The sequence below is a fragment of the Podarcis muralis genome, chromosome W (genome assembly GCF_964188315.1).
Source record: "Podarcis muralis chromosome W, rPodMur119.hap1.1, whole genome shotgun sequence".
In the NCBI taxonomy this organism is placed as follows: Eukaryota; Metazoa; Chordata; class Lepidosauria; order Squamata; family Lacertidae; genus Podarcis; species Podarcis muralis.
In genome coordinates this window covers 14649756-14660889 of record NC_135674.1, presented here as the reverse complement: position 1 = coordinate 14660889, position 11134 = coordinate 14649756, and the positions used below count along the sequence as shown (strand labels likewise).

Here is an 11134-nt window from a genome sequence, read left to right as displayed (position 1 = left end):
ACTGTACGCCTTTCAATGAGAAACAGGGTCATCAGTCACCAATCCCGAACCTCTGCTCATGGAAGCCTGCTTGCAGCTTCACCTTACTGCCCATGGTTCCTTGTGGAGTGGTGGAAATATCATTAGGAACTATGATAACCAGGATGGGGGGGCATGATTGCCTCTACAAACAGATGGGGAAGAACAGTGATGGGAAGCAGCTAAGCAGCTCAGCGGCTTTTGCAATCTTCAGAGGAAAGTGTCACTCATGGGGGTGGGGGGGACAGACCAGCAGCATGCTGTTGATGGTGGTGGACAATCATTCACAGCTGCTCAAGTTTTTAAAAGAGCAAAAAAGGCAGCCAATCCATTCCAATCCTTTACTTGCAAACACAACTTTCCATGCAGAGTTGTTCAGATTTAACTGCTGATGTTCTGAGCTAGCTCCCCAGGCCTTCTCCTAGCCACAGGGGGAGGAAAAACTTTTTTTGTTTTTGTTTCTCTTTTTGCTACTGGACAGTTATTTCAACCAACAATGTGTTCTCACTTGAACATTACAGTAAATGAGTCCTATGTAAGAGACATTCTAACAACAAAACAAAACCTCTGTACATAACTTTACAAACATATTAACATATAAATAACAGAAAGCGTCCAAGCAGGAGAGCTTCCCCAGTAGTCTTTTTTTTCTTTTTTCTTCAGACGTTTTCTTTTTTTAACACTGGAAGGGAAGAGTCAGTCCCTTTCCTCAAGCATCACAGGGATTGGTTTGTCTTTTTATATATATATAAAAATCTCTCCTCTCTTTCTTTCTTTCTCTCTCTCTCTCTCTCTCTCTCTCTCTCTCTCTCTCTCTCTCTCTCCTTTTTGTCAATGCCTCTGGCTTCAAGTGAGCAGTCCGTGCAAAGTGGGCAACTCCTCCTTAACCTTCTGGGAAGGTGCCCTGTGGGGCTAAGGCCTCAGCCAGCTGGTCATCGTTCTGGTCCAAGCTCTTGCTGAAAGACTCGCTTCTTCTCCCGACAGTGCTTCTTGTGGGCCGGCCAGTCTTTCTGCTGGCACTGCGAGCCGCAGTACCGTGCGACCTGGCACCGCCCACAGATGTTAAATTCACGTAACTGGAGAGAGGAGTACGGGACAAAAATCAGTATCCCTTTTCAGGGCCCCTGGAGAAAGAAAACCACCACCACCCCCAAAAAAAAGCCAACCAAAAGGGTCCTAAGGTGGCCAGTCCCAGTGCAATCTTTGTAGGAACTAAAGCAGGCCTTGTCAGGATCTGAGTAGAACAGCCTGGGAACCCTACAAAATGCTGCCTTGATTTTCATTGTGGATAAAATATTATCCAGCCCCCACTGGTGCATTTCTCTTGTTTATGAACCTGAAGGTCTCATTATGAGTGTCTTCTTCTTCTTCTGCACCCCCACCCAAACTTACACATTCTGAATTCAATGGGACTGAGTAAACACGTACAGGACTGCACTCTCAATTTCTTTCCCTCATGGTCTACAACAAGGATAGGGAGCTGTGTCGCTCGCCACCCCCACCTCCTGCACTGGCCAGGTTGAATGGGGCTGAGGGAGTTTCAAGCTGCAGTTCCCCACCCCTGGGTTTATAACTATGGCTTTGGAACATAGAACACTACCTTACACCAAATCAGACTACTATGGCCCAGTTCAGTGTACTGCCTATGTTGCACAGAAGCAGTGCTCCAAAGTTTCGAGCAGTGGTTTTTCACAGCTCTAGCAAGAGACTGAACCTAGGACTCAAAACCGATGCTCTCCTGCTGAGCTCAAGAACGCTTCTATATCCACAGACCTATTTACATATTTTCCTCCACAAAGCATCCAAAACCGTCATCAGAGGAACAGATTCCCTTTGTACAGGTTATCTTTTCGGGTGACTTCTATCCATCCTTCTATACAACAAAGTTACTTCAGTGAGGTTTAAAACCAGAGCTGTTCATTTTGATCTTGTTTCCCCATGACCCTGTCCTAAGAAAAAGTGGGCTAGGAAAAGGGGGGTTGGGCCTATGTGCAACACTGACTTTTCCACACCGAGAGGTAGGATGAAGGGTTATCCAAATAGAATGGTAGCACAGTCAGTTGTACTTCACAGAACACCACTGAGAGAGAGATGTGTCTGAAGCTTGGAAGCCGCTGGCCAGGATAACTATTTAGGCTAAAAACGGTGCAGAGAAATTCCTTGCAGGGGGTACAAAGAACACACTAGCTGTGCCTAAGGACTTTTTGGTTTTTTTAAAAGAAGCAACCACACTGAAGAGGGTGAACTTGCAGCAGCCAGCCTAGAACAGTCTTATCCATGACTTGCTTCTGGTTTTGAACGCACCTGTTTCTCAATCACTGTGCAGGGAGGGTAGTGACATTCATAGTATGTGCACGAACTCTCCTCTTCTTCCACAACATCCCCATTAGCGTTATAATAGCGCGTCACATTCAGCACCGGAAACTGTTCCTCTATGGGGTCTGTGGGAAGCTGCTGGATCGCCAGCCAGTATAAGCTTTGTTCCCTTCAAGAAAAAACAGCAAATTAAACATTTCCGCAGCAAGCTTGTGCTGCACCATTGCAACATGTTAAAACTCCATACCTCTCAAAGCAGAGAGTTGACAGTAGCCACAATCTTAACATACCTTTAAAGGACTCTGATACAGCCTTAAACGGTTATGTCTTCCCCTAAAGAATTATGGAAACTTTAGCTTGTTAAGGGTGCTGAAAGTTGTTATAAGGCCCCTGTTCTCGCTAGCAGACATACAATTACCAGAGTAGTTTAACAACTGATTCCTCATTCAAGGGAACTCTTGAGAATTGTTGCTGTTTGAGTGGAATAAATAACCTAGGGTGGGAGACATATCCTCCCATCTAGGGCCAGGCCAGAGAGAACTTAGCACCACAGTTTCTTCAGATGCAAAGAAACACACATAAAAAATCATCAAGGGGCTATGCAAAGAAACACGTTCTGGAGTTGTTTGACTTCCAGCCCCTTTTGTCCCTCTTGCCTGTGACACTGTTATTGAGAGTTTACCTTTGTTTACTAGAGATTTCTTCGGCTTTGGGCCTCCATCCCCATGGAACCAATCGCAGGTTGTCTAGACGATTGTCCACTGTCACTGCATTCAAATGCATGACTTGAAAGCCAGGGGCGATGCCCCCCCGATGCCTCTCCCTGAAAGAGAAGACGAGCCACCTGCAATTCCTGAAAGGAAGAATTCTGATGCTTCTAGTTGCTTGGACTCCTATAATACATCATGGGCTGCCCTTGAAGGCAGTATGGAAACTCCAACATGCTCAAAGAGCTACTATCAGGGTTCTAACCGGGGCAGGTCATTGGAGACAACACATCTCAATGGATGCAAAAGAGCTTAACAAGCTTACTTTGACTTCAAGGTGCTGGGTCTGAAAATTTAAAACCTTACACGGCATAGGACCCAAGGCATAAAGGACACCCACCCCCCTGTCCAGTTCTTAAGATCTTCTGCTGATGACCTTCTGCAGGCATCCCTGCAGTTAAGAGATAAATTGGGTGGTGATCAGGGGAAATGCCTTAGAAATACACCTGGCATCTTCTAGGTAGCAGGCAAATTCTTTTTTCTTTTAAGTCACCCAAGCTGTTAAAGGGAAAGGATCATAGCTCAGCAGTAGAGTCTCTGGATGTAGGAACCCTGGCTTCAAGTTGTGGGTAGCCCTGTGGCACTTGGATGGGTTGGCACATTTTGCATGCAGAAGGTCCCATGTTCAACCTCCAAGATTTCCAAGTAGAACTAGGAATGTCCCCTGCCTGAAACCCAGGAAAGCTGCTGCTGCTGCTGTCAGTCAGCATAGACAGTACAGAGCTAGATGGATCAACCTCCTTCTAAATATATGGCAGTTTTGTATGTTCAAATTATAGAGAGAAAAAGGGAGGGGGAAAAGATACTTTAACACACAACACAGCCCACTTTCCTTTTACATGGTGGCTCAGTTTGTACATCACAGTAAACCTTAGCTAATGATTTACTGTGAATGTATTTGTCTCCCCTCTGCTCATACTAGAAGAAAACAAACCATGATCCCTTGAGCTTAGAAGATGTGTCCAAAGTAGGGACTATGGTTTGTTTCACCTCCAACAAATCACAATCAGAAAGCTAAAAACAAACATTGGCTACACACTCTGGGTTGTCAGGAGAAAATCAAACCACAACCCCTTGGTTTGGACACAATGCTAAGCCAGGGATTGTGGTTTGTTTCTTCCCACCATGAATGGGGAGAGGTAATACAGACGCTATCTGCTCATGCACAGCAAACCACAGCTTATGGCTTACCCTGACACGTTAGAGTTGCCATTGTAGTGCCCATCTCCAAAGACTATACATACACATGCCTCAGCAGTCTGGAAACCTGCAGCTATGTTACCCCCTGCACAATGATACCTACCACAGTAACTCATGCAGCAGGCGTCCGAACCCTCTTCCTCGGTTTTTGTCAAATGCAAAGGCAAATATTTTAGCACCATTTCCATCTGCGTCGACCTCCATCCGAGCCTGGCCAAAGACAGAGAACACATCTCTTCATGCATTTTGTTTAAAATATTTGTACGCTCATCTAAACACCATAGCAGCTTCAAATACGAAACAAAGTAAAATGTAAGTAAAACTATTAATAGACAGAAACGTAATGGTCATTAAAACAGAAAACTGCAAACCAAGTAACAGAAATGTTAATAAAAAAAGAAATAGCAAAATATTAAACACTTGGGTTAATAAAAGTTTTCTCTTGTCACATAAAAGATATTAAATGATGGTGCTATGCATATTATAACTAGGGAAAATGTTTCAGGAAAAGGGTGCCACCAGACGAGGGACTCTGTTCCCAGTCAACACTCTCCTAACATCTGAAGGCAGAGGCACTCTGAGTAGAGCCTCTAAAGTTCAAAATCAGTCAGGTCTATATCAGACGAGAGAAAGTGGGTCAATAATGGACATGGGAAATGTCAGATGAGATGCAAACTCTGCCTCAAGAACCCAGTTTATGTGCTTGAGTTAACAGACTCTATATAAGATCAGAGCCTTCTTGTTCAGTGAGCCTGAGGATATATATAAACCATGATGAGTCTCTAATTTCCCCCCAGACACCTCAAAAGCCTGTGCAGAACCTGTTGATATCAGGTAAATGAATGGGTGAAAGTGTAATGTCAGTGTATTTCAAATCTGCCCCTTTTCCAAGAGCAATACATTTTCTATGAAGCTCCCCAAACTCCAATCTAAAAATACATGAAGCCTATATACAGGTGAAACTCGAAAAATTAGAATAACTTTTCCATGATAATTTCAGTAATTCAACTTAAAAGGTGAAACTAATATATGAGATAAACTCATGACATGCAAAGCAAGATAAGTCAAGCCTTCATTTGTTATAATTGTGACATCATGGCGTACAGCTGATGAAAACCCCAAATTAACAATCTCGTAAATTAGAATAGTAAATGAAATCAGCAAAACAAGGATTGCAAATAGAGCAACATTGGACGTCTGAGAAGTAGACGCATGCATATGTACTCAGTGCTTGGTTTGGGCCCCTTTTGCATCAATTACTGCCTCAATGCGGCGTGGCATGGATGCTATCAGCCTGTGGCACTGCTGAGATGTTATGGAAGACCAGGATGCTTCAATAGCAGCCTTCAGCTCTTCTGCATTGCTCAGTCTCATGTCTCTCATCTTTCTCTTGGCAATGTCCCATAGATTCTCTATGGGGTTCAGGTCAGGCGAGTTTGCTGGCCAATCAAGCACAGTAATCCCATGGGCACTGAACCAGGTTTTGGTACTTTTGGCAGTGTGGGCAGGTGCCAAGTCCGGCTGGAAAATAAGTCAGCATCCCCATGAAGCTCATCTGCGGAAGGAAGAATGAAGTGCTCCAAAATCTCCTGGTAGACGGCTGCGTTGACCCTGGCCTTAATGAAGCACAGTGGACCAACACCAGCTGATGGCATGGCTCCCCAAATCAACACTTCACACTGGATTTCAAGCATCTGGCATTGTGTGCCACCCCATTCTTCCTCCAGACTCTGGGTCCTTGGTTTCCAAATGAGATGCAAAAGTTGCTCTCATCAGAAAAGAGGACTTGGGACCAGTGAGCAACAGACCAGTTCTTTTTTTTTTTTTAGCCCAGGTAAGACGCTTCTGACGTTGTTTCTTGTTCAGGAGCGGCTTGACAAGAGGAATACGACATCTGAAGCCCATCTCCAGGATCCGTCTGTGCATGGTGGCTCTTGATGCACTAACTCCAGCCTCAGTCCACTCCTTGTGAAAGTCCCCAACACGTTTGAATGGTCTTTTCCTGACAATCCTCTCCAGGCTGCGGTCATCCCTGCTGCTTGTGCACCTTTTTCTGCCACACTTTCCCCTTCCGCATAACTTTCCATTAATGTGCTTCGATACAGCACTTTGGGAACATCCCAAAGAACATCAGCAGACTTCCCCATGATTGTGCTTCCTACTGAACCAGACTGAGAGACCATTTAAAGGCTCAGGAACCCATTGCAGATGTTATGGATTGAATAGCTACCGCACCTTTTCACAATATTCTAATTTTCTGAGATTGTTAATTTGGGGTTTTCATCAGCCGTATCATTACGATTATAAAAAATAAAGGCTTGACATACAGTGGTACCCCGCAAGACGAACGCCTCGCGAGACGAAAAACTCGCAAAACGAAAGGTTTTTTCGTTTTCGAGTTGCCTCGCAAGACGAATTTCCCTATGGGCTTGCTTCGCAAAACGAAGCTTGCCCCGGGGACAGCGGGTCTTCTCTTTTGAAGCAAGGGGCGGCGGGGAGATCGCTTCTTCCCACCGCCCCTTGCTTCAAAAGAGGTCTGCCCCCGGACCTCTTTTGAAGCAAGGGGCTGCGGGGAGATCGCTTCTCCCGGTGCTCCGAAGCGGGGTGGGGGTGGGGGGGCGGGAACACCTGCCCCAGCCGCCGGGCTTCGTAGCGCTGCTGCGAAGTCGGGCGGGGGGCGGGAACACCTGCCCCAGCCACCCCGCTTCGGAACGCTGCTCCGAAGCGGGGTGGGGGGGGCGGGAACACTTGCCCCAGCCACCGGGCTTCGTAGCGCTGCTGCGAAGCCGGGCGGGGGGCGGGAACACCTGCCCCAGCCACCCCGCTTCGGAACGCTGCTCCGAAGCGGGGTGGGGGGGGCGGGAACACCTGCCCCAGCCGCCGGGCTTTTTAGCGCTGCTGCGAAGCCGGGCGGGGGGCGGGAACACCTGCCCCAGCCACCCCGCTTCGGAACGCTGCTCCGAAGCGGGGTGGGGGGGGGGCGGGAACACTTGCCCCAGCCACCGGGCTTCGTAGCGCTGCTGCGAAGCCGGGCGGGGGCGGGAACACCTGCCCCAGCCACCCCGCTTCGGAACGCTGCTCCGAAGCGGGGTGGGGGGGCGGGAACACCTGCCCCAGCCGCCGGGCTTCGTAGCGCTGCTGCGAAGCCGGGCGGGGGGCGGGAACACCTGCCCCAGCCACCCCGCTTCGGAACGCTGCTCCGAAGCGGGGTGGGGGGGGCGGGAACACCTGCCCCAGCCGCCGGGCTTTTTAGCGCTGCTGCGAAGCCGGGCGGGGGGCGGGAACACCTGCCCCAGCCACCCCGCTTCGGAACGCTGCTCCGAAGCGGGGTGGGGGGGGCGGGAACACTTGCCCCAGCCACCGGGCTTCGTAGCGCTGCTGCGAAGCCGGGCGGGGGCGGGAACACCTGCCCCAGCCACCCCGCTTCGGAACGCTGCTCCGAAGCGGGGTGGGGGGGCGGGAACACCTGCCCCAGCCGCCGGGCTTTTTAGCGCTGCTGCGAAGCCGGGCGGGGGGCGGGAACACCTGCCCCAGCCACCCCGCTTCGGAACGCTGCTCCGAAGCGGGGTGGGGGTGGGCGGGAACACTTGCCCCAGCCACTGGGCTTCGTAGCGCTGCTGCGAAGCCGGGCGGGGGCGTGAACACCTGCCCCAGCCACCCCGCTTCGGAACGCTGCTCCAAAGCAGGGGGGGGGGCGGGAACACCTGCCCCAGCCGCCGGGCTTCGTAGCGCTGCTGCGAAGCCGGGCGGGGGGCGGGAACACCTGCCCCAGCCACCCCGCTTCGGAATGCTGCTCCGAAGCGGGGTGGGGGGGGGGCGGGAACACCTGCCCCAGCCGCCGGGCTTCGTAGCGCTGCTGCGAAGGCGGGCCGGGGGGGGGGGCGGGAACACCTTCTGAAGGCGGGCGGGGGGCGAAAGTCTTTGTCCCCCCTGCCTGCCTTCCCAGGGGCTTTTAAATCGCCCCGGACAGCAGAGAAGTCCTCCGCTGTCCCGGGGCGATTTTAAAATGCCGCCCGCCAGCATTTTAAGATCGCCCGGACAGCGGAGAAGTCCTCCGCTGTCCCAGGGTTTTTTAAAATGCTGGGGGTGGGAAGAAAAGCCCTTGTCCCCCCCCCCCCCAGCCTTCAGAAGAGGTCCGGGGACAGTCTGTCCCCGGACCTGGTCTGAAGGCGGTTTCCCTAGGAACGCATTAATTGATTTTCAATGCATTCCTATGGGAAACCGTGCATCGCAAGACGAAAAAACCGCAAGACGAAGAGACTTGCGGAACGAATTAATTTCGTCTTGCGAGGCACCACTGTATCTTACTTTGCTTGTCATGAGTCAATCTCATATATTAGTTTCACCTTTTAAGTTGAATTACTGAAATAAATGAACTTTTCCACGATATTCTAATTTTTCGAGTTTCACCTGTAAAAGAAAATGCATTCTAAAGTAAAGCTACTCCTGATTCTGCAAGTGAAGGACAACTTGCCTAGTTATCCTACTTCAGAGAACAGTTTGAGTCTTTGGAGAACTTGGTACTTTTCATACAAGTCCTCAAGTCCAAACCCAGATGTCTGGATCGGGCCAAGTCCTTTTATGACCCACATGCTGTTTCAAGGGAAAATGCCTCCTCTTCTCTCTCTGCCAACTTATTCAGATAGTCATTACTGTATATGAGACCACTGGCTTTCATGAGTTTGCTTAAAGCAGGTTCCTTAGACAGTCAACCCTTCCTGTTTTTGATCTACCCTAATTACTGACCATGTCAGGTCAGGGTTCATATGGAGAGCCACAGGTTCCCCATCCCTGATCAAGAGGAATAATAGATGGCATGTGGTCCTCCCAATGCTCTTCTGACCATTGGATATGCTGACTGGACCTGATGGGAGTTTGAATTCAACACTTGGAATGTGGAAATAAGGTAGATAACATGGTTCTTACCTCAAAAGAGTAACTCTCCACAAGTGGAATGTCTTGCTCATCAATCAGTGTGTACTTTGTCTAGAATAAAAAAGGAAGGATAATTAAATACTTTATATTGTGGATACTTTTCCAATCCCTAGCAAGGCACTCTTCTTTCATTTCAGCACAACAACACTTTAAGCTATTCCAGGGCACATCTTACACTGAAAAGAGAAGTTTTACACCTTAAATAGGTCATTCATCTGACCGCGCATACGTCACACACTTGTCTAAACCAGGGGAAAGCTGCTCCAGGGTTAGCCTTGAGCATTCTGGGATCTCTACCTACCATTGTGTCCACAAGCCTTCTAGGAAGTCCAAATGCCAGAAAGGAGTGTACTGCCTTTCTCTTGCCTTTGGAAGTAGGAGAGGAGAGGAAGAAAGAACTGTAAAATGTAAGTTCTTGCTCAGAGACCAAAATCTGCAACTAAGAGGGGCAGCTCTGGCCCAATATAATTATACCACACAAATCAGTTAGTCTTTAAAGAGCAGTTTTGTGTTTCAGTTTTTGCTATAACAGATTAACATACAAAACTTAACCCAAACAACCTGAAAAGCAAGACACTGCACCAAGTATTGGTACACATCCTTTGTGGTCCATGTTGATTATTCCAAAAAACAAAAACAGAAAAGCACAACAACAAAAGAAAGTTACAGCAAGTATGTATAAAGAGAAATGTATCAAACCTGCACAAGAAAATAGGAAGCAACTTAGGATCAGGTCAGACTACAAATCCGTCAGTATCACCTAGTCTAACCAGTAGGCACACCCCAAAGCAGAAAGAAGCCTCTCAGATCACTTGCTATGTAACCCTTTGAAACTGCAGATGCCACCCATGTGCTCTGCCAGTGAGCTATGGACCCCTTTATAGCCTGAATACGAAGGATATAAAAAGAAATAGATCTCCCCATTTGAGGTCCACCAACGGGAAGTGCTCCACAGAACAGCTCATTACCCCTCTACAGGGAGAGATGCAAAGAGAGAGTAAAACAGAGAAAAGGGACCTAAACGAAAACCAGCCTCCCGCATCCTTCTACCTTTAAAAATAATTAATAATAATAATAATAATAACATTAAAGGGATCATGGAACCCCAATGAACCCAGTGACGTCACAGAGGGGTCCTGTGTGACGTAACGGAGCAGGTCAGACGCGCGAGAGGGCGGTGATGTGATAGAAGAAGGGGCGCGGATCTCCCAACATAGAACACGCGCGGGCACGGAAACACACGCACACCGCATACAGACGCGCAAATCCTATTTCTCCCATTCCGCGCCGCCCCACGGAGCCCCACGCGCACCTTGCCGGCCACCCGGCCGAGCCGCACGATGCCCAACTTGAAGTCGGTCATGGCCTTGGCCTGGCAGGGAGCGGAGAGGAGGTGGGAAAGGGGAAAGCAGGAGGAGGAGGAGGAAGAGGCGCAGGCCGGAGGGAGACCCCGATGCCATGCGCCGCCGCCTCGCGCAGGAGGATGGGAAGCGGGGGGCGGGGCAGCGCGCGCCGCCACCGCTGATGCTGCCCCTCTCTTCTGCCGCCGCCACCAACTCCTCCCCTCTCCCCCTCCAACCTGAAGCCGCGGCCCGCCAATCAGCGTGCTAGCCGCGGCGACGCGTCATTGATAGCCGCCCGAGGGCCGCCCGGCGCGACCGAGACGCCGCATCACGTGTCCGCCGGCGGCGGCCGATGACGCACATCGCGCTCGCGGGAATTTTCTCTCACTCCCGTCCGACGAATGGGCACGGCTGAGCACGCGATGAGAACCTCCCTCCTCCGCCTTTTAAAGGGCACGTCCCATATATATATATATATATATTAAAAGAGAGAGAGAGAGAGAGCATTATGTGCGTGGTGGGGTATCCCATATTAGTGCACGTATAGTATATTTT

At 49.6% G+C, this 11134-nt stretch overlaps 1 protein-coding gene across 2 annotated transcripts; it reads right to left on the bottom strand.

The window, feature by feature from the left end:
* Window positions 1-345: 345 nt before the first annotated feature.
* Window positions 346-10811, bottom strand: LOC144326276 (zinc finger MYND domain-containing protein 19-like). 2 transcript variants are annotated; one of them, XM_077922823.1, is made up of 6 exons: window positions 10549-10811; window positions 9228-9287; window positions 4405-4511; window positions 3017-3157; window positions 2323-2503; window positions 346-1094 (listed from the first exon to the last, which is right to left on the bottom strand). In XM_077922823.1, the coding sequence occupies exons 1-6, from the start codon at window positions 10597-10599 to the stop codon at window positions 951-953; spliced, it is 684 nt and encodes a 227-aa protein (XP_077778949.1). In that variant the 5' UTR covers window positions 10600-10811; the 3' UTR covers window positions 346-950. The 2 variants fall into 2 exon arrangements, with proteins under 2 accessions (XP_077778949.1, XP_077778950.1); XM_077922824.1 differs by lacking the exon at window positions 10549-10811 and adding an exon at window positions 9538-10232.
* Between the last annotated feature and the right edge of the window lie 323 nt (window positions 10812-11134).

What these genes read in the sequence shown, in the direction of transcription:
- LOC144326276 (XM_077922823.1), bottom strand. Translation starts at nt 10,599, where the DNA reads ATGACCGACTTCAAGTTGGGCATCGTGCGGCTCGGCCGGGTGGCCGGC. An exon ending in TGGAGAGTTACTCTTTTGAG is followed by an intron (nt 4,512 to 9,227) that starts GTAAGAACCATG and finishes GTCTTTGGCCAG; the next exon opens with GCTCGGATGGAGGTCGACGC. An exon ending in GAAATCTCTAGTAAACAAAG is followed by an intron (nt 2,504 to 3,016) that starts GTAAACTCTCAA and finishes TTTTTCTTGAAG; the next exon opens with GGAACAAAGCTTATACTGGC.